The sequence below is a fragment of the Elephantulus edwardii genome, unplaced genomic scaffold, assembly GCF_000299155.1.
Source record: "Elephantulus edwardii isolate Elephantulus edwardi_28Jun2011 unplaced genomic scaffold, EleEdw1.0 scaffold00003, whole genome shotgun sequence".
NCBI lineage: Eukaryota > Metazoa > Chordata > Mammalia > Macroscelidea > Macroscelididae > Elephantulus > Elephantulus edwardii.
Genome location: NW_006399753.1, coordinates 39,681,235 through 39,708,855, shown reverse-complemented (window position 1 = coordinate 39,708,855; position 27,621 = coordinate 39,681,235). Strand labels below are relative to the sequence as shown.

The following is a 27,621-nucleotide window of genomic DNA, read 5'->3' as shown; positions in this document are numbered from 1 at the left end:
CTGTTGTGCATAGGGTCGCTATGAGTCGGAAACGACTCGACGGCACATAACAAAAACAAATATGTATATATACTTATATTTTAATTATTGGTTCTCCTGTACCACAAGAATATAAACTCCACGAACGAGTTTTGTTTTGTTCATTTTTAGTCTTTCAGTTTCTCAATAGAAATAAATAAATACATGCATATGCAAATCTCCTAATTAAAATTGTCTGTTTATGTAGCACTTTTCTTTCTTCAATAGTAATCTCTTGAGAAAAGAATCTCTAATTTTTCATGTTTTTAAATCCTGGTGTTTCACAAGATGCCTCTGGCAGAGTTAGTTTTCCATACCATAAATGTTTGGTGTCTTACCCTTTAAAGAGACATTTATCCAATAAAAAAATAAACTTTCAATTTTTTTAGAGTAATAGACTTTGAGAATGTTTTGATTCTACGCGTTAGTTCTGGGACCATGGGCAGCTTACATAATTTCATTGAGTTTCAATATCCCCAAGTGTAAAATGAGAGGAAATATACTTCCTACTTCAAAGGTTTTATTATCCTTGTGTTGATAATGATGGTAATGAAGAACACTCAAAAACTATAATAAATAGCAGAAAATTCTGAAAAGAGGATTCCCATAAAATGTTCAGCGAATCCTCCCAAGTGTGAGGGCTAATTAGAGAGGGAAACCTTCTGAAGTGAAGTTTTAGAAGCAACTTCCCCTTGGCTGGGCTAGAGAAGCTGCTGAAGCTGTGGGGTTATTATGAAATCTCTTAAGTCCCTTTACTGGTGAACTTTCAGGGGATGAATGGAGTATCCTGTCTGTGCACATGTCAGTGAAGGAGAGCCAAACTTAATGAAAGGATATGCATATATCTTGGACATCTAGATTGCAAAATATAAATGGATTGAAAATCCATATCTCCATTTTGACTAAATGATGCTTTTGCAGATTAATCTGCCTGTTGTACATTCTAACCATTAGAAATTCTTGTAGGATGTATTTATTTATTTACTTATTTGCTTTCAGAATGTGAGTTCTAGAAAGTAAAAATATGTGTGTCTTCTTAAATAATGGCTCCAGTATTTGATACTCTGGCAAACAGTGTTTGGTGTTGCTAGCTCCCTGATTAAAACAAGCTTGGAAGCAGGAGCGGCATCCACTTCTGAAATAGCTTGCCTCCACAAACTCTAAGAACTTGGAGAAACAATGAAATTTATACAAGTGTTCAGGTCTTTCGTTCTTTGGGTCACTATGAGTTGTCTAAGACTTGACGACACTTAACAACAAGAACAACAACAAACTATTTGGAATATAATATTAATAAATTAATAATTATATGCACAAATCATACTTGTTGTCAAGTTGGAAACAAATCATAGCTGACCCTCCAGTCGGTTGTCAAAGGTTTTAAATCCTATCAGGCTCCACTCAGTGTTGGGTGGGGGCCACAGTTGGGATGCATTGTGAAGAACTGAAACCACATCTTTCAACTTGAAGACAAGAATTTTACCAGTAAATTATCAACACTGGTCTCATCAAAGTATTGTAACATATAAGTATCCCAGAGAATTACATAATCTGTAATTTTGCAATTTAGAAATACAGATGCCATAGCAGTGATAATCTTATTTGTTGTCATCAAGCCTACTAGTTTTTTGTCGGAGGAGTAGATACCAGGAGGTCTTGGTTCCAGGAATAGACTCAACAGAACTGGGTTGTTCCTTCCTGAAAAATTAAACTAATTTTAAAATAGTGGGCATACTTTCACATCTAATTTTTTCCAAATAAATGAAGTCACCAGTGGTTCCCCAAATTAGTTGTAGAAGTATAATGCAAAAGTGAACGAACAAAAATATCAATCTTGTTATTCTATTTTGACACATGGTAACTTTCCGTCAGTTTTCAAAACTCTGAAACTTTATGGAAGGAGACTGTCAATTTTCCTTTAAGAAGGAGTCAGTGGATTTGAACTGCCAACCTTTAACACATTACATAACCAAAGATCTTTAGTAGGAATCTGTTGTTGTTATTACATGCTCTTGAGTCAGAAGGACTTATAGCTAACCCTCCAGTGGCTTTTCAGAGGCTGGAAATCATATCATAAGACAAGATTTCCCATCTTTCTCCCATAGAACAGCTGGTGAACTTGAATCACCTGTATTTGGTGCAACTCCTTATCATTTAACCAACTGAGCACCCAACAGCAAATATATAATGATTCAGAATGCACTTACTTCTTCCTATAGTTTCTGTGATAATCTTAATCAGTATTTAAATAGTGAAAGGAATAGTCTTAATTTAGGAACTGGAACAGGACTTACCTGAACAGAAGTCATCAGAATATCTGTCATAAACAGCTCGACAGTCCCTCTCATCACACTCACAGGTGTCCCCATGAATATCTCCCCAGTCCCCAGTAGGGTCAACATCATGGCAAGAACATTCGCCACACACACAGGTCCCTAAGGGGAAGAAAACGTTTTACAAGCCCGTAGTCAAGAAAAACCATCGAAAATATTTCCAATATTTCTTATTACTGTTCCTTTACTTAATTTGTTTTTATAAAATGCATATGTTCAAATAAAAATACTCTTTGCAGGAAAAATTTGATCTAAAGCATATTGTAGAGATTCATGAATAAATAAACAAAATTATTCTATTTTTCTATAATTATGTAAGAGTGGGATGTGTCAGTTAATACAAGATAGAATCTTTGCCCTGTAGAAAGCTCATAGTGTGAAAACAAAGCTAATGGACAAAAATTAGTGAACAATAATATTAATTAAAATGACCAAACAATAATATTAATATAATTTTGTAAACAAGGGTATAAATACTATGGGTGTTTAAGAAAGAAAGCTAAGTGTGGGCTGTCGTACCTCAGGGTAAATAGCCTAGATGTTCTAAGAGGTGAGAAAAAATGTTCTAGGAGAGGTGAATGACTCGAGGAAAAACAGGAAAGCAATAAGCACAAAGTGAGAGAAGTGGAGCCATGGAGACACTGAGAAGTGGTGTATTATTGGAGCAAAAAGACTAAGAAAGAATTACAAACAAAATTTGCCAGATCCGATAAGCTAAGATCATGGGAGACTTGGAGTCCAGACTGAGATATAAACTTGGTCATTTGGAGAAGTGAGAATAGAAATCTCCAGTTACCATTTGTATTTACTTTTGGTGGGTTATCAGTAATTTTCTTTAGAATAAAGAGCTCCAGCAATCTAGTACAAAGCTGTGCTGTAATCCCAAAGGCACACTATTTGAACCCACTAGCTGCTCTGTGGAAGAAGTTTGGATAATTTCCTCTTGTGCAATTTGTTGCCATCAAGTAGAATATGGCTCAAAACAACAATATGAACAGCAGATCTAAACTCTGTCTTATCCTGAGCCATCCTCACAATCTCTGACACACTTGAGCTCATTGCTGCAGTCACTATGTCAATCCACTTAGTTTAGGATCTTTCTCCCTTTGGCTGCTTTTCCACCTTCCTAGCCACGATATCCTTCCAAACAATAGCTTCTCCTAGCAACACGCCCAGTGTATGTGAGATAACGTTTTTTCATCTTTGTCCAAAGAGTACTTTGGCTGTAACTTACCCAAGACACATTTATTCTTTTAGTAGTTCACAGAATATTCAGTACTCCAACATCACACTTGAAAAGCATCAATTCTTATTCTGTCACCCTTTATTATTGTCCAGGTCTTAGAAGCATAGCAAGTGATTGAATAGACTTTGGCATTAATTAGGGACACCTTAGTCCTCAAACTAACATTCTTGCTCCACTGGCGAGGTCTCTCCCTACAGACTTTCTCAGTGCAACATGTCTCCTGATCTCCTGATTGCTGTCACCAAGTGTATTGATTGTGATTCCAAGTAAAATGAATACCCTGATAATTTCAGTCTCTTCACCCACTGGCAAGAACTTTTGTTTTCTTGATGTTGAAATGCTATCATTACTGAAAGCTACAGACTTTGATCTTGTGCGTCAAGTTCTTCAAGTCCTCCAAACTATGCAAGTTTGCCCAGTAAGCAAGCAAGTTTGTGCCATCTGCATAACAAAGGTTATCGATGAGTCTACCTCCAGTCAAATGTCACATTCATCTTTATCTAGCTTCTTGAATAATTTGCTCAGCATACACATCAAGTAAGATGAGAAAGGATATAACCCTGATGCACATCTTCCTTAATTTTAAACCACGTAGTGTTCCTTTGAACATTATATGAACATGAACATCCTTTGAACATTGTCGTGGCACTAGAAACATTATCACCAATGTCAGATGGATCTTGGCCAAAAGCAGAGTACCAGAGAAATTTCTATCTGTGTTTCATTGACTTTGCAAAGGCATGTGTATCACAACAAATTGTGGCTGACCTTGAGGAGAATGGGAATCGTGGAACAGTTGATAGTGCTCATGTGAAACCTATACTCAGACGAGGAAGCAGTCCTCAGAACATAGAAAAGAAAAATTTCAAGGTTCAGTATCAGGAAAGGAGTATGTCAGGAATATGTATGAGGAACAGATAACTCAGGAGGCTGGGCTTTATTAAGAGGAATGTGGCATCAGAGAGCTGGACAATAACTAAGGAAGACAGAAGAAGAAGCAATGCTTTTGGGTTGTGGTGCTGTAGAAGTCTTGAACATACTGCCAAGAAAACAAACAGTTCTGCGTTGGAGAGGATGAAACCAAGTTTCTTCTTGGTGGCTAGGATTTTGAAGCTATGTCTCTCATCCTTTGGGCACTTGGCCAGCAGGAATTGGTCCTTGGAGAAGGACATCATAAGAATGACTGAGGGACAGCACAGGAGTGGAAGACACCAAATGAGATAGATTGACACAGTTACTGGTGTAATTGGGGTAGGCGTGTGAATGAGACTGACTCAGGACAGGGCTGACTTCAGATCTGTTATACATAGGGTCACTATGAGTTGCAGGCAACTCGATGGCACATAACCACCACAACAACAGTGTTCCTTTGCTTTTTCATACAACAGCCTCTTGGTCTAGGTGTAGGTTACACATGAGCACAATTAAGAGGTCTGCAATTCTCACTCTTCTCAATGTTGGCCACAATATGTTGTCATCCTGTATCATTTACTGTCTCCGAAAAGCCACTGGAGGATCAGTTATGGGTTGATTCTGACTTGACAGTAACAAACAAAAACAACAAAAACCCAGTAGGGTCAGCTATGATTTAGTTCCAACTCAACAGCACACAAGTCTACAACTAATTATTATGGGGGAGAAATAAAGTTAAATCTCTTGTCTTTTATATGAAAACCAATTTCCGTTAAAGATCTAAGAGCTTAAATTGTTGTTGTTGTTGTTGATTGCCTTCAAGTTGAACACAACTCGTAGCGACCCTATGAACAAAAGGCCTGAAGCCCCTCTACAACTATGGACATTTATCAAAGTTAATAGAATTTCCAAAGGCATATTGTTTAGGAAGTAGATGCCACTTCTGTTTCCAAAAAATTCATAAATATATCTATAAAAATAAGAAAGAAATGTCTTTTAATTGAAAATTAACATGTAGAATCACTAAATGAAAAGTACAAAGGTGTAAATGCTTAACTGGGAGAAAATGTTATGAACAATTAAAACAAAAACTTGGTCATAGAGTTTATATATATGTAAAAAGCAAAAAACACCTTCATAAAGATGTACAACATGCTTGCAACAAATAAATAAACAGAAATTTCCAAATAGATAAAAGCAAATAAAACAGTAGTGGGTAATTCTACAAAAACATAATGATTATAAATAGCCATGAAATGTGTCTACCATGGAACTGAGTATGAGGAAAGAATAAAGGAAAATCATTAAAACAACATTGAGTTAGAGTGATTTGGTTGAGGTTAAGAAACAAAAAACCAAACAAACTGGTTAGTGTCCAGAGTGAGTGAGAGTGTGAAAGGATGGGTGGTCTCCTGTACTATAAATAAAAGATAAACTGATACAACTTTCACAGGGCAGAATTTCACAGGATGTACATTTAAAAATTACTGTATTATTTCACATAGTACTTCAATCATTAAGTTTAAGTAAAAGTCCACATATTTGCACATTCAGGAATTTAAATGTAGTTGTTGTTAGGTGTTTTCTAGTTGAGTGACACTCATAGTGACCCTATGAACAACAAATCCTTTTTTTTTAAAAAATTTATTTATTTATTTATTTATATTTTTTTTTAATGTGTGTACCATCAAATTGGATCTGACAGGGACAGGAGGCGACTGTTCCTCCTTCTTCAGCAGAGCATCTGGTGGATTTGACTAGGCCACCAGAGCTCGCCTGAACAACAAATCTTAACCCTGCCCTATTCTATATCATCCTCACAATCTCACACACACACACAAGCCATTGCTGCAATTACTACATCAATCTACCTGGTTGAAGATCTTCCTCTTCTTTGCTGTCCCACTTTTCTCTCTAAGGACTAACTTCTTATAACAACATGCTCAGGGTATGTGAGACGAAGCTTTGTCATCTTTGCCTCCAAGAAGCATTTTGGCTGCACCTTATCCAAGACATATGTGTTTGTCCTTTTGGCAGTCCATGGGATAGTCAGTATTCTTCAATACCACAGTTCAGAAGTGTCAATTCTTCACTTGTCATCCTTATTTGCTGTCTGGCTCTCAGCAGCATAGCATGTGATTGAAAAGATCTTGGCCTGAGCCAGGCACACTTGAGTCCTCAAACTAATATCACTGCTCTTTAATAATTTAGAGGGTCTTTGACTACAGACTTTCCAGTACAGTATGTCTCCTGATCTCTTGGCTGCTGATACCAAGTGCATTGATTGTGGATCCAAGGAAGATTAAGTCATTGACAGATTCAATCTCTTTTCCATCCATCTATTATGATGTTGCCTATTAGTCCAGTTGCAAGGATTTTTGTTTTCTTGACATTGAGATATAAATGCAGTAATATTTGGGAAACACTAAAATTAATCTGTCAGTAGAGAATTACTGATCTGTGTGTGGTAGGGTCTTCTAAGAAGTCTTTAAAAGTACTAATTCCTTTTAACTTTAGAGAACACGGAGCAATACCAAAAAATATATTACTAAGTGAAACTCAAATAAATGAGCATGCATATTATGATTTACTTTGTACTTAAGAAAAGAACATATGTGTATGGAGGGCACAAGTGAATTTTATAAAGAATAAAGAAATTAATGGAGAAGTCATACAGTAAAATGTAAAACAACTTATATCTGCATGGGAGGATTATGGACCATTAACTTTTTGTTCTTCATTCATTATGAGCTGGATTTTTTTTAAATGGATATTTTTGCTTACAGAGAACTCTTATGGCTTATAGTTCTTCCAAATTAAGGGCAAGTGGTTCAAATCCATCAACTTCTCAGAGAAAAAGATAGAAAATCTCCTCCTGAGTGATTTTCAACTTCTGAAAACTCACTGGAGGGTCAGCTATGGGTTAGTCTCATTCAACAGCAATAAGTGAGTGAGTAATAATTGTTGCTTTTATAATAATATAAATACAAGGAAATAGAGAGTGAGAGATCTATCAGTCATGCTGTTTTGATCAGTTTTTAAGGCATATGCATAATGAGTACAATGGCAAATTGTTTAAATCATGTGGACAATAGAGAAAACTCTATCATCAGTTGAGTTCTTCTGGTCACTAAAGGTGGCTAAAAAAGAAGACAATATAGGTATGCCCAGAACTAGTGTTTCTCTTTTACTTAGGGAAACAATGGTAAGGAAAGAGTTTTAGCCTAGACACTGGTCTTTGGAGAAAAAGAAATCATTTCCACACCAGTCCCCTTTTATGTACTCATAAACTTGAGTACAGTGGAGATCTTGAGGATGAGGCAGAATTCAGCAAGGTTTTGAGCTGTTGTTTATAAGGCAACTATGAGTCATAGTCCACTTGAAGGCACACAACAATAACAATCTCACTAACTATGAGCTTCATTTAGGCATGCTGCTTCCCACCTGCCTTGGCCAGACTTCCAGCGTAGAAAGCCTCAGGCATAAGGAAGGGGTGGGGTGATGCAGTCTGTGATTTTCCAAAGCATCTCTTCTCTCAGAGCTTGCGTATGTCTGCTGCAGGGTCCATCTTTAATCCATACTCCAATCAATTCCATTTCACTCCTCTCTCTTTTCAACAGGACATAAATGATTATTTTGCACAGTAATACGGTTAAAGCTTCAGGCCCTGACATCATAATGGCAAATTTGGTCATATTATAAGAACATTAGTCTTTATAAACCTCAACTTATTACCATCAAATCAGAACTGAGTCATAGCTGACCTTCCAGCAGGTTTTCAGAGGCTGCAGATCACTTGGGAAGAGTGAATTATTATGACATACGGTTAGATCTATGTTCCATAAATTAAATTTGTTGTTCCTTCAACTTTAGACTTTGTGTCTTTCTATACATGAGGTCATAAATGTGGCATATATTTCCTCTTCTAGATTTATTTAACAAAGGATAGAACCTGTTGTGTGTTAAGCCTCACGATGTGCACATCATTCATGAAAACAAAACTTTTTTAATTTATATTATGTGCTGTTGAGTCAATTCTGATTGATTTACATGTATCTATATTTTATCATTTTATATAACATATGACCCAAAGTATATATCATCAAGTAGGCAATGAAAAATCTAGTGTAAAGGAAGGTACATAATTATTTTCAGAATTTTTTTTTAAAAAGTGTTTGAAGCTGTGTAATTTGACATAAAAAATTAGTAAACTTGCTAGAAATAATATTTAGTAATGTAAGTATAATTTTTATTAATATATGTATGAGCTCAATTTAAATTTCATAGATCTACCAACACTCTTGGTACCAGCAGCTAGGAAATTAAAAGATGAATTGCACTGGGAAAGTCTGCTGTCAGAGACTTCTCCAAAGTACTGAGGAACAATGATGTCAGTCTGGAGACTAAGGTAGATCTGATACAGGCCATGTCTTTTCCATTACTTGCTATGCTTCAGAGAGTTGGACAATGACTAGGGATGACAGAAGGAGAGTTGATGTCTTTGAGCTTTGGTGCTGGAGAAGAGTATTGAATATACATACCATGGACTGCTAGGAGAACAAACAATTTTATCCTGGAGAGGGTGAATCCAGGCTGGTCCTTAGAGGCAAGGACTCTGAAGTTTCATCTGACATACTTTGGACATGTTGCAATGTGGATCAGTCCTTGGAGAGGGCCATCATGCTTGGGAGGGTTGAGGGACAGAACAGAAGAAGCTCCTGGATGAGATTTCATCCTTGGGGTAATGGGGATACTAGGCATGTTGCAGACAGTGAGAGTGGCAAGCGCTAGAGCAGGGTTTAGGGCTGTTCTACATAGGGTCGCTATAAATTGCCAGCAACTCAATGACACATAACAACAACATCTATGTGCTAACTTCTTTGTAGGTAAAAACAGTAAATTTAAAATTTGGTCTTTACATTAAGTCTGTTCAATATTACATTTTAATCATTGCATTTAGTAATTAAATGTGTCTACATCAATTTTGTATTTCAGCCAAGCCTTCAATTTACCCATAATTAAGACAAGAGAGTTTTCTGAATGCTCTCTGGATAATTAGATGCTCACGCTGTAGATGGTTCTGTTAGTCAAGAGACATTTAACAGAAGTATCTACAAGAATTGCCTTTTAGCTGTACTGTGCTATTTCTGGATGCCAGCCAAAGAAATTATGGTCCCTATGTTAACTATTTGTTCAGTGAAGCTAAAATAATGACACTAACTTTTTTTATCTTTGTATCCACTCAAGAAAAACACAAGAAACAAAATTGTTTTTTATAGTAAATGTTGATTTACAATCAAGTAAACAACTTTAAATGATGACTTCTCACAAGAAAGGCAATACTGAGAAAAGAGAAGAGAAGCATTAACAATTAAGAACTTTGTTTTCCTCCCAATTACATAGTAACGTGTATGAATGACACACCTCGGTTACTGCAGATTTTGCCATCTGGAGATGTGCATCTTCGCTTGCTCTCCCAGGGGGTGATGTCGCACTGGAATTCGCATTTATCTCCATGCCAACCAGCCTCACAGTAACAGTTTCCACAGTAACACTTTCCATGGCCTTTACCCAAAATGAATTTTACACAGGGATGAAAAAAAGCAACTTTTAAAGACAGAATTAACTTTCTACCTCTTTTTGAACATTTTTGCCTTTAGAAATAATATCACTGTTCTACATTTCTTGCTTAAAATAATTAAATTAGATGATTTGCTTTCCAAAACCCACAGTTGGGTCCCTATATATCTAACCATGCAAATAAAACAAACTAAAATGTTCCTTTAACTTTTCCTAGTTATTAACTGATTAAAGTAAGATTTGCAAAAACAAATTACTTGAAAGACTACAAAAGTATATTTATTACTTTAAGTATATTATCAAATACGTGCCATAAACTCAAGTGGACATAAGCATTTATTCTAAGAACATTTCTTGGATTAGTTACTAAATTTTGTTCAAAATTAACTATTGAGAAGCCAATGGTGCATATTTACTCAAAAGCACATTATTAATGACTGAACATTTTTAAACTGAAAGAAATACTTTTTTTATTCAACTGTGTCCTACAAGCTGTTGTTCTACCACATGGAAATCTATTTTCAGACAAATTAATGTTTTCTCCTAATTTTGAGGGATAAAACACAACAAAAATTCAACCTCACAATAAAATAAAATTCTCATCCTTAATTGTGTATTACAGTGACAGTTTACAATATCCCAGTCATTTGTGCCCAGTTATTACCAGTCTATCAGCACCCATCTATGTCAAAGCTGCTACCATGTTCTTATGTTTTGATCCAGGTGATCTATAAAGAGTTGACAATTCATCGCTACCCACATTCATATCTAGCAATTAAAAAAAAAACAATTACGTGTGCCTCAAAGTTTTACTTCTCATCCAGCCTTTGTTCTGTTTGCACTTACAGTACTCTGTCCTGAATGCATTTTATTTTACTATATGTAAATATGAAGAAAACCAGGGAACTCTGGTGACCTGGAAAAGGAGCTACATTGTCAAATCAAAGGCAAATGGTTCAAATCCATCAGCAGCTCCACTGGAGAAAGATGAGCTATCTCCTTTCATGTGATTTACATCCTCTGAAAAAAAAAACCAAACAACCCAAACAGCTGGAGGGTGAGCTATGAGTTGGCTCTGACTCAGTTGTATGTATCCATAAAAACAACATGATAAAACCAGTATTACCATGGATTTTGGTTTTGGTCTATGTGTTTCACACAAGTTTGTAACTGAAGTCTAGTTCTTTCTCTTACAACCATAACTCTAGACATACCATAGGAAACAAAGCAAGACCATTGTTTTACCTTTCCCCTATGCTATATCTGGTTGGTGGTGAGACTGTTCATAGGATTCTCAGAGGAGAGATGCGTAACACAACAGAATATTCTGGGATTCTATGCTATTCTCATCTATCAGATGAGATTTATCTCAAGCAAATACACACCAAAGATAGAATGTGATGAATTGAAAACAGCTTTATAGTGAGATGCAGAGAAAGAGGCACAAAGTAGGTAGGTGTTCTGTTTAAATAATAATAATCATATCCACAGAAGATTTCTCCTTAATCTTAGAGACAATGTATTGCTACCACAAACTTTAATTCACTCACGTAAACAAATCATTTCACTAATACACACACACACACACACACACACACACACCCCAAAAAACAAAACATCCCATCAACCCTCCACCTATGCAGATAACCTGGTATTGTTTTTGCTGGTGATTTGATTCTATCTCATGGTGATGCCATGTGTGCAGATCAGAACTGCTGCATGAGGTTTTCATGATCTTTTGAAAGCAACTTACTAGACTTGTCTTTGAAGAGTTGTGGTGGAGTGATTAACTGTTTTGACTACCTGGGGGTTTTGCATATTATTTACAAACCTATTTAGTAATATTTCTACATGCATTTATAACAAAAATCACATTTCAGTATTATACTAAAAGTCTCAGGAACTCAGTGATTGCACTAGAAGAATACCCCAACATAGCAATATAGTAAAGGTTTTCCTTAGGAGTTGGAGTTTGTAGGACTAGACCACCTTCTTCAATTGCAGAATGCAGTTCCTCTGTCATTCCAGGAGTTTCCTGTCTAAGATGCAACCTACACACTAATTACAATGACATGTACAGATTAATATAAGTCAATGTTCATCACATCCATTATTGTCCAATTATTAAATTTGGGTGTTACCAGGAAACAACATAGACAAAGATAGGTAAGGAAACAAAAATAAGAGGGCACTATACTTACCTGAAGATTTGAAAGTTAAACAAATAGTCATTAACTCATAAGTATGTTGTATCAAGACATTTGGATAATTGAAACAAAATATAAACTCAAGGACAGTACATATGTTCCAAAACAAACACAATGCTTTGCATAGGGTCAATTAGCATAGTGAGAAAATCCCTTTGGCTTTGCTTCACTGATGAGCTGATGAACAATCTCTCAACAAATTTGTTTCATGTTAATTACAAGTGTAAAGATCCCTAGTCACAGACAATGTCAGCTCCCGAGGATGTTTACTGGAGTGCTGGTGCAAGCTGCCAGAGACTTTGCACCATGAAATGGCTTAAGTCTCTAACAAATGGAAATGACAAGTGGAAAGGTTGAGAGCTAAACATTTCCTGTTATGTTGTTCAAGTGAAATGTTTCGAGTTGCACCTGCAAATAGCCTTTGGTTTGGTTGTATGAGTCAGGATACATTTTCTGCAGACCATTTTTGCTTCCCTCTTTTTGACCTCTGATATTTTAATAAGAATCAGTGGATGAATTTATCTAATGATTCTAATTATGTTGGACTGAAACCTTTTAGAGCACTGTCTCTGAGCTTGAGTTTTCTGTGTTTGTTACTGATAGTGTATGCAAGAAAGAAAAAGTAAAAATCTGAAAGAAGACTGTGTAGGTGATTAACTTCATGGAAATGCAAACAGAGATAAACTTGTCTTATGTTAATGACACTTGCTGTAAGTCCCTGAGGTTCCCCTGGTCCCATTTGTTTTCAAAACCTTCCAGGACGAATATCTGAAATCGCCCATTTCACAAACAAGATAGGAGTCAATGGAATTCGGTCAGTGATGAAAGAAACAAGCTATTGCTAACTGGCAGAGAGGTGAGATTGTTAGTAACTAGGCTGATATGTTAAAAAATAGCAGGAAAGAATTTATCTAAATAATTCAAATGATTGCCATCACTCTCTATATCCATTCTGTCTTCCAGCCCAGGCAACACATTGAACTCTTTGGTCAGGCTTATAGCTAGGCAAATAAAGAGATGAAATCAAGAGATGATAAAAAGAACGAGGTCTGCTCTTCTCACGGGAGCTCCATAAACTCCCAGGTAGCAATGTCCTTCTTTATGGTGGGGGTTCTGAATGTATTTGTAGTAAGACAAATATAGCCAAATATTAGCTTCACTCATAACTAGTTAAATGACCCTTGCTATGTTATCTGCATTATTCAAGTGCCAGTTTCCACTTCTGTCTGTGTCTATAAAAAGACTTCTTGCCCGAGAGTGATTTAGTGACATTTAGAACAATGAAGGTAAAAGATGAATTACAATACTTTATTCTAACAAGTGTATAATAACTGCTACAATTAAAAAAAAACTTAAGGAATTAAGGTACACAGAAAAGGTCATTAAAATTTTATTGATGTATGAGGCTAAGTTCTAGACTAGCAGTCCTGTTGAACATGAACATTCCCATAGGAAATATGACTGTGATTTAAAGTTTATGCTTTAGAAATAAAAAAGAAAATGAAGTTGAATCTTAGAACTTAAAGAGAACAAGAAAAGAAACAAAATAAAATGAGAAAGAAGTATCAAGGATCACTAAGAATACTTCAACCCTGTGAAGCTGGCCTACTGTCATTTTTACTAGATTCTGTTCTGCGGACAATCTGGTTTTTCATGTAAAAAGTACCATGTCCTCTGAATACCCTTATTTAATTTCTGATAATGAGTGTTTAAAATAAATTTAAAAAACTGACTGTAGATTCAGACTAACTTTCTGTTCTCAGGGCAGAAATTTATGTTGTTGTTGTTATGTGCTGTCAAGTCGCTTGTGACTCATAGCGACCCTATGCACAACAGCCCTAAACTCTGCTCTGTCCTGTGCCAATCACACTGTCTCTGACATACCCATCTCAATTACTCCAGTCACTAAATCAATCCACCTCATAGAGGGCCTTCCCCTCCTTGCCTCCAGGGAGCCTCCTGGCTTAACCCTTTCCAGGATGAATCTGTTTGTTTTCCTAGCAGTCCATTGTGCCCTCAATACTCTTCTCTAGCACCACAGCTCAAAGGCATAAATTCTCCTTCTACCCTCCTTAGTCACTGTCCAACTCTCTGATGCATAACAAGTGATAGCAAAGACCATGGCCTGGATCAGGTGCACCTTGGTCTCCAGAGAGGCACCATTGCTCTTCAGTACTTTGGAGAGGTCACTAACAGCAGACTTTTATGCAGAAATTTATGTAGAAACAAAAATAAACTTGAACAAATAAAAAAATTGAATAGGTGGTTCTATAAATTTCTAAGAAGTAAATATACATACCGCCACATATTTCTTCAGTTTCATCATCAATGCATTCTCTGTCATCACATTCACAAAATTTACCATAAACAAGTCCATTTCCGTCTAAATTATCACACTTACACCTGCCACAGTGACATGTACCTAACCAAAAAAAAAAATAAAAAGAAATGTTGTTAGTACACACACAAATGATAATAAAATCCTTTATATCCCATTGTTTTCAAGATGGCTGACAACTCAACTCAATCAATATAATATTGCAATTATTTATTAATATGGATGTGATGAAACAGAAAAAAGTATTCTTTCTTGATATAATTTACAATAATGCAATTATGTTTTTATAGCACTTATTGTTATTGACCTCTCACAATTTCCTAGGTATAAATTGAAGCTCTCAGTCACTTTATACTTTTGAGCAATGTATGAATGCACGTATTCTAATTACACGTGGGTCTCAATTGAACTAAAGTAGAACAGTCCAGTTTTTGTCAGTGACTTTGCTTATCTTCCTCCATAGTATTTGCTAAATACATGGCATAACATTTGAGCATACAATGGGCTTGAACATGGTAGAGGGCATGAAGATAGCATAGGATACAGAATGGTTCCAATCTGTTGTTTATAGGATTGTTGTGAGTTGTAGTCATTTCTATGATGGCTAATGATAATGATAATACTTCTTTATTAATGGTTTGCAAAGAAAATTAACAATAATTTAAAAAGAAACAAAACTAATTTAATAGCCCTCTGAGAGTTTCGTATTGCCACTGTTAAATAGAGACATATTCTTATGAGACTGACACAACATAATGAGCATGGCCTCAGAGCAGCTGGTCATACACCTCGTACCCTGCCAAACCAAAGAATCTGATTACATTCTCTAAGAATGATTTTACTTGCAATAAAATAGTAGTCAAATGTTAATGAGAGATATATTGTTCACTTGAGGAACTTCTTTTTATTAATATGTGTTACATTTTCAATAAAGGACAATGGGAATCAATATATATACAGACTTTGTCACTCATCAACCACCATGCTGACTCTGGGAATTAAGAAACAAAGTAAGCCATTAACTTGCTTTCAGAGGTCTAAGTTCTTAAAAACCAATACTATAAAACAGAAGTGTGAACTGTTGTAGGATCATATGTTGGTTTTATATGCCATTAAGTCAGAACTACTCCTAGCTGGCCCTCCCACAGCTTTTCAGAGACTATAAATTGTATGGAGGATATTGCCCAACTTTCCCTTGTAGAGCAGCTGTTATACACAAATGGCGTGACTTTGGATTGGCAATAAAGTTCCTTATCCACTAGGCCATAGAATTCTCAGATGCATATAGCGAGAGTGATAAATTAAGAGCTGAAGGACAAGAGAAACTTAGAGGAAGCTGTTTTTAAGCTAAGAACCCAGAATCAAGTAGAACAACAACAAAATAGGGAATGTGAGAGAAAGAACAGGTTCACTTCCAGGAAGGGGTATGTCATAGAAAAAGGAAATAAATGAGGAAAGTACTTAACAGAAAAGGAGTGTATAAATAATATGGAAATCAGCATGAGATTACACAAAGCAACTCAAGGATGTTTATAGACATTTTACAAGGCCTTGTCAAAGATTTAAAACTTAAGCCTGATAATAATAAGATGATAATGTCGCAAACGACTCGATGGCACATAACAACACAACAACAATGTTTTAAGCAGTAGAGTTACTCAACTAGTTGTGCTATTCACATGTTGTTGTGGTTAAGTACCGTCAAGTTGTAGGCAACTCATAGAAACCCTATAAACGAAAGTCCTCGACACTTGTGTGACTTTCATCCTTTCTCCAGGTTTGTAGGGTTTCTGGAAGTTATTTATAGAAGTGGATGCCACTCCTGCTTCCAAGCTTGTTTTAATCAAGGAGTTCCACCAAACACTGTCCACCATGGATAACCATTAATGCATTTGACACGTCAGTGTCACAGTGTTCAGCTTCACAGCAACCACAAGTCACCTCTGTACAGCTTGTACAAGGGCTGTATGACATAGAAGGATGTTTGACCAAAAACAAGGAAAAACAGGCCTGAGGGCCGCAGATCAGAGTCACCCACCTTTATTAATAAATTACAGAGGTTTTGATAAATTTATGTCTACAGGAAAGACTATGGAATCTGAACCAGGCAGAGAATTTTTAAGAAAAAAAGCAAGTATGTTAGGGAGATATTTTCAAAAGATAGATTGGGCAGTCTGATTAGTTGCTAGCTGTGAAAAGGAAAAGGTGGTGAAAAACAAAACATGATATCAACTTTTGCTTTCAAACCACTGGATATTGGCAATTTTGCACGTGGTGTACTGCACATTTTAGATTAAGATATATGTTAATCCTATTAGATAAAGATATATGTTAATCCCCACTAATTATGCCCTCAAGGAGCTCCAGTAGTGAGTGTAGTCCACAGAATGTTGCACCACTAGGCAAAAGATCAAGTGTCTCCAGCAGTCTGAATACCCCAAGGATTCACTGGAGAAAAAAGGGCAGTCCCCTTCCACCAGTTTACAGCCTCAAAAACTGAGGGACACTCACCATGAATAGGAATTAACTTGATGGTAATGACTTTGAGTTTCTGAATTATGTTCTTAAAGTTGTTATTTACATCTCCAACTCTCTGATATCTTATTTGCATGTAATAATACCAAATTCTAGAGCTACTATGAGGACCAAGTGACAAATAATCTATATAAAAATATTCATGTATCTAGCATATAATAGATTTCCAGAAAATGTTTAGTTTTTTTCATTCTTACTTTAAGATATAAACATATTAGTCATATTCAAAAGGACTGTTTTATACTTATGAAGCCTGGTAATATCTTTGTTTTCCTATTTTCTGCATTATTTTGTTACCTAAGCCACTTAAAATTGACTATTAGTCATAAAAATGGTGATTTTGCAAAATTTGAGGGTTTTTTATTTTTCTATCCTGAGAATAGTTATTAAAACATTCTCGTTTCATTTTCTTGTACTTTGTCCTAAAAGTTACCTATATTTGAAGAAGTTCATTTGCAGTCTAGCACTACCATTGCCTGATTTCATTTTTGCTGTAATCATAACTTCTTCTTTATTTTAATATTTGTTCATTCTTTCTTTCAACCATTAGTGTATTTATTTAGTCATTAGCTTTTCTTGTTGTCTGGTAAGCTACTGGCAAAGTATTGGGCACCATTGATGCCCTAGTGGGATAATGGGTTATGTGTTGGGCTGCTAATAGAAAGGTTAATGGTTCAAATCCACCAGCTAGTTCACCAGGGAAAGATGGGAAGTATCCTTCTGTTAAGATTTATATATTCTGAAATCTAGAGAATTGCTGAGTTCAAATTGACTCAATGGTAATGTGATTTTGATTTTTTGCTTGTTTATTTGTTTGTTTTGGAGAATGCTATAGGAGATAACAAGGAAGCCTGGGTGGCTGTAGCTCATAGCAAACTGTACTGGTATCCCAAGTCCTGTACCTCCTGTTGTTCAAATCAAATAGTAGTGTCAGGGAGTGCAGGAAGCTCAAGGGTAAAGAGCTGTATTACCAACCCAAAAGCACATGGTTCAAATCCACCAGCTGCTCTATGAAAGAAAGAGAGGTAATTTCCTCTTGTGTGATTTATTGCCTCTGAAAACGTGCTATAGGGTCAGCAAAGAGTCATTTTCAGCTCCCGAACTCACAACCACCTCTGGTTATGCTATCTAGTCTTGAAAGCCTGATGGAAGTTTACTATGAATTGGAACCAATTCAATGGCAGTATGTTTGCTTTTGGGGGTTTGTAAAATAAGTAAATCCAGGCAAAAAAACAAAGAAATAAGTCCTGAAATGTGTGCGTGTGTGTGTGTGAGTGTGCGTGTGTGTGCGCTCTCTGGTGGACTAGTGGGTAAAAAATTGTACTGCCAACCCAATGGCAAGTGGTTCAAATCTATCAGAAGCTATGTAGGAAAAAATGGGCAATCTCCTCCCATGTGATTTACAGCACCTGAAAACCTGGTGGAGGGTCAGCTATAAATAAGTTAAAATACGTTCTTAATACATATTCAAATATATACATTCAAATGAATATAGTATATATTCATGACATATACACACAAAGATATTTCTCATTATATATTTTTGATAAAAACATAATAGAAAACATAAAACTCAGACTCACTCTCTGTAAGAGGAAAGTCATAAAAGAATGAATACTTGAACTTATTCTATGAATGCTGTTGTAGCCTATTGACAGTCATAGGCACATTTTGGACGACAGATTTGACTATTGTGCTCTCCTGTGCCATCCACATGATCTCTGGCATACTCAAGCCCATTGTTATAATCACTCTGCCAATCCTTCTTGTTGAAGGTCTTTCTCTCTTTCCCTGATCTTCCATCTTTGCCAGCATGCTATCTTTTTTCTAAAGACTAGCCAGCCTGAACAAATTGGCCGTAGTATGTGAGATAAAAATTATACAATACTTGCTTCTAAGGAGCATAGAATTCAGATAAGTGTAGACAGAACAAGGCTTTTAATGTTACAGAAAACATCAAGGAAACAATGATAGAAAAATTAAGAATCTGTCTTGAATTTGGAGGGAAAGCTATTTTTGAAGGAAGAGGATAGAGAAATTTAAGGATATTATATGTTAGCTCTTGCGATACCAGAAGAGGATGATAATGTCATTTTGGCTATGTATGTCATATCTATTTTTAGGAAAGATGGAGAGGAAAAACCTCTATCTCTAAATTCTACAACCTTTCACTGGCATCCCTCACAGACAGACTTAAACACATCCACACATCCAAACCATTCTTGGCTAGTATGGGGAGTTTAACAACAACTCAGAGACTTCCTGTTTTACCCATCAAGTATAATTCACAATTGAGCCTCCCAGATACAGCATATGGGAGGCCAGGAGAAGGTGCCAGACTCCTGTGTTCATGCTGAGTAATGCTGCTTTTCTCTCTTTGTTGCCAGTGAAGTCAGACTCTAGGATTGGTCTTCTGCTTTACTCTAAGTTTCTTTCACTCATTTTTAGCTCTGACTTTTCCTACTATTAAGTATAAGCAAGCGTCTGTCTCTAAGAGTACTCCCTTAACTTGAACCCCAGCCTACACCCTTGTTCAATGGTGTCTAAGTCTCACCTCACTCGGTCACTGTGCCTTCTCTTTCTTACCCCATAAAGTGTTGGTTTCTGAAAATCCTTTTGTTTCCAGCTCCATCTCAATTAGCCTTTCAGTCTCACCCCCACCACATTTTCCTTTCCTTCTACTTCTTCAAACTGCTTCCAAAAGGCTACATTGTAATAATTAAAAGAGGAAAAATAAGAAGAGAAAAAAGATAAGCAAGAATCTTCATGGGTAAATACTAATTTTAAAGTGGTCTGGAATTAGTTTTCTAGCAATGAAAATTTAAACAAAAGACGATGAGAAAGACATTGGCCAAGAAGGAAATAAAAGAGAAGAAAACATTAAATGTGACAATAAGTATTAATTTACTCTTAGATTTAACAATCTCTTTTACTGTAGCATTACCAGTAGTAAACTTAAAATATTAGAAATTGTCTCAATCCCACGTATAAGAAATTATATAAACTGAGTTATATAAAAAACATTATAAAAATAGTTTTTACTTGCTTTCCTGTTAAAGTTTGCCACTGTTACTGGAGTGAGATGGTACCTCATTGTGGTTTTGATTACCATCTCTCTTATTGCCAGTGATTTTGAGCACTTCTTGATGTGTCTGTTTACTGTTCTAATATCTTCCTCCATTAAATTCTTTCCATGTCTTTTGCCCATTTTGTAATTGGGTAATCAGTCGGTATTACCAAATGTTTGTTCCCAGTTTGTAGGATTTCTTTTCACCTTGTTAGGAAAATTTTTTGATGCACACACAGATTTAATCTTTCGAAGGTCCCATGCATCAATTTATACTCTTCAGATTGTGTATTTCTGGTTGTAGTTGGCAGTTTCTTTATACCTTGGTCTAGCACTTCTAAGCTTAATCCCAGATTGTCTCTTATGAAGGTTATAGTTTTGGACTTTACTCCTAGGTCTCTGATCCACCTTGAGTTATTGTTTGTGGTGAGAAAGGGAACTCTTCTACCCTGTTGGTGGGATTGTAAAATGGTACGACCATTCTGGAAGGCAGTTTGGAGCTGCCTCAAAAAGCTGAGCATAGAAGTTCCATATGACCCAGGTTTCCATTACTTGGAATATACCCTGAGAAAATGAGAACTGAGACACAAATGGAGATTTGTACACCAATGTTCATAGCAGCATTATTCACCATCGCAAGAACATGGAAACAACCCAAATGTTCAACCACAAATTAATGGATTGAGAAATTATGGTACATTCACACAATGGAATACTATGCAGCACACAGGAGCAATAATTTTGTAAATTATTATCTAACTTGGGAAAAACTGGAGAGCATTATGCTGAGTGAACTAACTCAGTCCCATGAGAATAAATATGGTATAGAACCATTATTATAGAATGAATATAAGGATTCAAGAGGGGTGAGAGAGGCTGGAAGCAGAAGGATGAGGATATGCCGGAGGAGGGTGGATTAATCATGAGGCTGTACAATCTGTTGGATGAGGGATAAGGGAAATTGAAAGAATTTGTTCTTCAAAACAATGTATTTGAATTTTGTAAATTAGTAGAAAAAAGAAGAAAACTTGTTTACAATATGCTATCCTTTTATAAATGCCTAGATTTGATTTGTAAATTAACCCTTCCATTTGCCCATCCCTCCATTAATCTATTCTTCCATCCATCTATCACTCCAAAAGCTGAATATTAGCATATAATAAAACAAAACAGAATTTATATCTTATTCCTGGAAGCTGTTTGAAAGTATTGACTTTTTAAAATGGAAGAGGTTGTATGTGTATATATATTTTCTTTCAGTTTTGCTGGTATAAGCTTGAGGTAAAGAAATTTTCCTAAAAGAACAGATTAAAAAACTAGAGAAGGCAGTGAATTATCAGTGAACATGAAAAATTATCTAATTACCAACCATTTGCACAATGACTCTGGTTAATAGACTCATCTCTTTGAAGGTAGCCCCGATTTCCATTTCAATCAAAACCACTTTGCCGAACTTAACCTACTTGGAGCAATTGGTTGTGATCAAAGGTTTGGTATTAAGGTCCTCACTCTGATTACAGAGGGGCCAGCCGATAAGACAGATTTCAGAAGGATATATCTTCAATCTGGTCATCAAGTCCTTATATTCAGCATTTGGAGAAACGGGTCACCACCCTGGCTGTACATTCAAATCACCTGCAGTGATTGAAAGATTTACCCGACTCCAGGCCACAGACTAAATTGATGGAATCAGAAGCTCTGGTGAAGGCAACATGCACTGGCATTTTATGAATCTCCTTGGAATTTTCATGTTCAAGCAAGATTGAGGAAGAATTCATTTTGAGCCTTCTGGTGCCCAAATGTCAAAAAAGTAACCAATTTTTTTTTAACACTAAGTACCATTTACAACAAAACTGAAGCTGTTTGGCTTTGAATGTTTTTGAAATCCATTTTAACAACTTTATAAAAAAATTTCTAGTCAGTGTTTTAATTTACATCTATGAGATATGCACGTATTTTGGCCAGATAAAACATGATGATGTTGCTATACTCTTCAACAAGCTCCATACTCAGTGAGTCTGAAACTACTCTGAAAATGCAACCAAGAAATCATTGTTTAATGCTAAGGCACAAATGCCTTGATCTGTAACAAAAAATAATTGAGTCAGTTTATATAAATCCTTTCTAGAAGTACTCATTATGTTTTACAATTTACATAAAAGGTTGTTGGGTGTTGTTTTCTGTGAATATTCTAAGTGAAGGATCCATCAGGAACAGCTGGAGAGCATCAAAAGTCTCTGTCTCAGCAAGATGACATTTCTTCCTATTGAGTTATCTGAATTTCATTTCTTAAAAATATTTTCAAAAGCACTTTCACTCAGAAGTTCAGCATTTCTCCAAATTTACACATTTCCATTAAAAAGCAAAATCTGAACATTTCCCTTAAGAATTTCCTGTGGGGGTATAATTTCCCCAAATTTTATTTTATGTATGTTGATGAGAACACACACTGAAAATCATGCCCTGATTCAACAGTTTCCACACGTACAATTTAGTGGCATTGATCATATATTTTCACTTGTGTAATCATTCTCATCCTCCATTTCTGAATGTTTTTCTCCCTCATTAACACAGATTCATTACTCTCTGAGGTTCCTGTCTAGTCTTTCTTATTGCTATTGGTATCTAGTTGCCCATGGTTCTTCAGATAGCGTAATGCTCAAAGCAGATCTTTTCAACTAGTTAAGCTAATGTATTAACGCATTTTTAAGAAGACTTTAGGAGTAGTATTTTTGGTTTAAGGTTTATAGTTTACCTCATGATTGTAGATTCTGAGGCTTTTCTACTCTCCTGACTCCAGAAAGCCCTTGAGAACTTGAAATTCTGCTCTACATTCCCCCCCCTGTCAATTAGGATTCTTTTATGGAATGTTAGACTGAAATATTCATTAATGGAAGGTTGGAATTATTGAGTTCTCATTTAATTGAAAAACAGACAGTTTTTTCTAGAGGTGACTAATCATATATTTCCTATTCCTGTGAATTCTTACCTGCATTAGAGCAGATGACATCTTGAGAATTCTTGCACATTTTGTTACTTTGCTTCTTGGTCAGGTTGCACTTGGTTGGGTACTGGCAAGCTTCCCCAGACCATCCTTCATCACATTTACACTTGCCACAGTCACACTTTCCATGGCCTGACGATTTAACAGCACACAGTTAGGTTCAAATCGGCTTTCAAGAAGACCATTATTGTAAGTAAACTAGTAAAGGTGACGTTGTTCTGGACTTAGGCATAGTAAATTCTCAATACTTAGATAATACAGTATCTGAATATAAAGATATTATATACAGTATTATTTGAGGATGACCTTTATTTCAGTTATTAAGCATTGATAAATAATTATGGAGATATTAATTTCTACAACCATTATGTAGATAAACAATCACAAATTAATAAGCCATAAGGATCAGAAAATTTAGTATTAAGGGGAAAATGCACTCAACATCTCAGAATTTAGAAAGCAAAGATTGTCTCTTCTTAACTATTTTTAATACGTACTATCACAATTGAAAAATATGAAATTTTTTTTTAAAAATGAAATTTGCATAAAAATTATTTATGCTAAATGATGGGCTTTTCTTTTTATGAGGAGGTGTTTATTTATGTGCATATCTGTGTATGTATATGTATATATATTTAAAATAAAATTTTGTGGATAGTTAAATATTATAACTTAAAATAATTATATAATTTGTTTTATTTCTTAATAAGGACATTTGGCTCAAAAGTCAGTACAACAGTCTTATCCATTTTGATTTATGGAACTTTCTTAATTTTTAATGCTTTGAAATCAACATTTAACATTGTTATCAATAATTTTATTAAGACTCATCAAAGTACACTGTTGTTCCTTGTCCTAAAGAATTTCTAACTTTTAAGTAGATATACCAACAAACTAGTGTTAATATCTTTAGGAAAAAAATATTTATTGGAACACTGCATGGTTCAAAATTGGGAAGGGTGTACGCCAGGGATGCATCCTAGCTCCATACCTTTTTAACCTACATGCAGAACAGACTATCCGGGAGGCTGGGCTCTATGAGGAGAAATGTGGGGTCAAGATTGGTGGACAATTTATCAACAACCTGCATTACGCGGATGATACAACCCTGCTTGCTGAAACTGAAGAGGACCTGAAGCACCTGCTGCAGAGTGTCAAGGACTGCAGCCTACAATATGGATTGAGGCTCAATGTCAAGAAGACAAAGATTCTCACCACTGGACCAATTGGCAGCATCAGGATGGATGGTGAAGAGATTGAGATTGTACACAGTTTAGTTTGCTTGGCTCCATAGTCAACAGTCTTGGCACCAGCAGCCAGGAAATCAAAAGGCGCATTGCCATGGGAAAGTCTGCTGTTAGGGACCTCTCCAAAGTACTGAAGAGCAATGGTGTCTCTCTGGAGACTAAGGTGCGTCTGATACAAGCTTTGGTCTTCCCAATCACTTGTTATGCATCAGAGAGTTAGACAATGACCAATGAGGATAGAAGGAGAATTGATGCCTTTGAGCTGTGGTGCTGGAGAAGAGTATTGAGAATACTATGGACTGCTAGGAAAACAAACAGATTTGTCCTGGAGAGGGTTAACCCGGGTTGTTTCTTGGAGGCAAGGATTCTGAGGCTCCTTCTAACATACTTTGGACATGTTGTGAGGAGATACCGGTCCTTGGAGAGGTTCATCATGCTTGGGAGGGTGGAGGGACAGCGCAGGAGAGGAAGGCTCTCTATGAGGTGGATTGATTCAGTGACTGGGATAATTGGGATGGGAGTGTCAGAGAAGGTGCGATTGGCACAGGACACAGCAGAGTTTAGGGCTGTTGTACATAGGGTCGCTATGAGTCGTAGGTGACTCGACGGCACATAACAACAACAACAAATAACAATATATGAAATTGCATAGTATAGTGTATAATTTAGATAAATAAGACAAGAGACAGCAATAGTACCAATGCCTACTTATTAGACTGCACTGACTTTTAATAGGACCTTGAAAATTGAGCAGAATTTGAATTGTAATTATTCTAACATTTTCAATATACTACTACTATATCTTAATGCTCTAAATGTATAAACCACTTAATTGATTTCATCTCCTTGCCAAAAATTAGTTGAGAGGTAGATGGGCTGATTTCTGGATTCTCAATTCTTTTCCATTGACCTATGTGTCTGTCATTGTACCAATACCACGCTGTCTTGTTCATCATGACAATTTAGTAGGATTAGAAATCAGGGAGTGAGATACCTCCTACCTTGTTTCTCTTTTTAAGGAGTGCTTTTGCTTATTTAGGGATTCTTTCCATTCCAAATGAAACTGGAGATTGTCTTTTTCATCTCATTGAAAAATGAGATTGGTATTTGTATTGAGATAACATTGAACATGTAAATTGCCTTGGTAGATTTGTCATTTTCATAATTTTGAATCTTCCTGTCCATGACAGCCTTTTTAACAAATGATGTTGGCAAAATTGGAAAACTATCTGCAGAAAAGTCAAGCAAGATTCATACCTCACTCCATAGACAAAACCAATTCAAAGTGGATCATGGATTCAGGACTAAAACCAAGGACTATAAACATCACTAAAGAAAAGATTGGAAGAACTCTAGATGTCCTAATCCACAACATTAACAGTCTTCCAAGCATCCTGAAAAATCTCCAACCAGGAGAGGATAAAATAGATGAATGGAACATTCTAAGAATCAAATCCCTATGCACATGCAAAAACTTCTCTAACAGGGTAAAAAGGGAAAAAACAGAATCGGAAAAAATATTTGGTAATGACATGTCAGATAAGGGACTTAGAGCTAGAATTTCTAAAATACTCCAGCACCACAACAAGATAAAGACAAACAGCCCAATTGAAAAATGGTCACAGGATACGAACAGGCACTTCACCAAAGAAGACATTAAGATGGCAAACAAACACATGAAGAAATGTTCAAAATCCCTAGCTCTAAGAGAGATACAGATCAAAACAACTATGAGATATCAACTCACCCCCATAAAAATAGAAAAATTTAACAGAACAGCAAACAACAAATGCTGGTGAGGTTGTGGAGAAAACTGGAACCCTTATTCACTGTTGGTGAGAATGTAAAATGGTGCAACCACTATGGAAGGCAGACAGTATAGTGCTTTCTCAAAAAGTTGGAAATAGAAATACCAATTGACCCAGCAATTCCACTACTGGAAATACACCCCAAAGAAACCATAACTGCCACTCAAGCAGGTATATGCACATCCATGTTTATCTAGACTTTGTTCACAATAGCAAAGAGCTGGAAACAACCCAACTGCCCATCAATAAACAAATGGATAGAGAAGCTGTGGTATAGTCACACAATGGAATACTACACTGCATTCAAAAACAAGGAACTCATGAAATATTATACAAAATGGGTGACCCTGGAGGACATTATGCTGAGTAAAAGATCTCAGTCATAAAAGGACAAATACTGCAAAGTGTCATTGTACAAAGTCCCATTGTAAAATGGGACTGACATTGGGGTTGGAGGAAGACTGAGAAAGATGGGATACATTATGTATACCACAGTGAAACAGATGAGAGAGAGAAAAAAATGTTTAAATGGGAGATGTGATTAGGTATGATCGTCATGACAGGCATCCAGAATGAAGGCTGCATAATGGAGTGGACTTGAGGGGTGGGATTGAATAACAGTGCAAGAAATTTTCTTTTACTTTTCAAAGAAAAGAGTGAACTGGGGTCGGGGGTGGATAGGGAGAAAAGTGCAACAATGAGTGAATGGAAATCCAAAGTCTCTGTAAACTTTCATTAAAATCAACAAGAATAATAATAATGCCAAAAATGTATAAACCACCATGTTATGAAACAATTGATTTGGTATCGACAGTACAAATATGGCAGAGATTGTGAGGACAGAGATTGTGAGAACTCATTGATTTAATGGTAATAGTCATTGCAGACCATGTGAGGATGGCTGACGATAGAGCAAAGTTTTTGATCATTTGTTCAGAGAGTCACTATGGGTCATAGCTGACTTGACAGCATCAAAGTACAACAATAAAATAACCAAAACATTTTATTGTACTCTAATTCAAATTCTTCATATTAGATGCACAAGTCTCCTTCAAGTTTATTCTATAATTTTGTATTCCTCTCTTTTTTTTATTAAATTTTATTAGTTTTAATTACCATTTACAGAGATTTTGGGTTTTCATTCATCCATTGTTGTACTGTTTTCTCCACCCTCATCCCCAGTTCGTTCTTCTTCCCCCCCTCCATGTCTGTTTTAATTGTCCAATTGCCAGTGCTTGTCAAAGTCAGTTCTGATTAATCTCCTTTGTCAGTGTGTCCCTTGCCATTCCCTATCACTCCTCCCTGAGAGAGACTTCACCCTGATTC

The 27,621-nt window shown here is 36.1% G+C and overlaps 1 protein-coding gene across 3 annotated transcripts in view; it reads right to left on the bottom strand.

Moving 5' to 3' along the window:
• ITGBL1 (integrin, beta-like 1 (with EGF-like repeat domains)) overlaps positions 1 to 27,621 on the bottom strand; it is a 393,008-nt gene that overhangs the window by 173,458 nt on the left and 191,929 nt on the right. For 2 of the 3 annotated variants that reach the window (XM_006879391.1, XM_006879393.1), the window contains 4 exons: positions 23,226 to 23,372; positions 14,596 to 14,718; positions 9,934 to 10,074; positions 2,313 to 2,453 (listed from right to left, as the gene is read on the bottom strand). In XM_006879391.1, coding sequence (XP_006879453.1) covers positions 2,313 to 2,453; positions 9,934 to 10,074; positions 14,596 to 14,718; positions 23,226 to 23,372 — 552 coding nt within the window. The remainder of the gene's footprint in view (positions 1 to 2,312; positions 2,454 to 9,933; positions 10,075 to 14,595; positions 14,719 to 23,225; positions 23,373 to 27,621) is intronic. The other variant, XM_006879392.1, reaches the window with a different exon arrangement.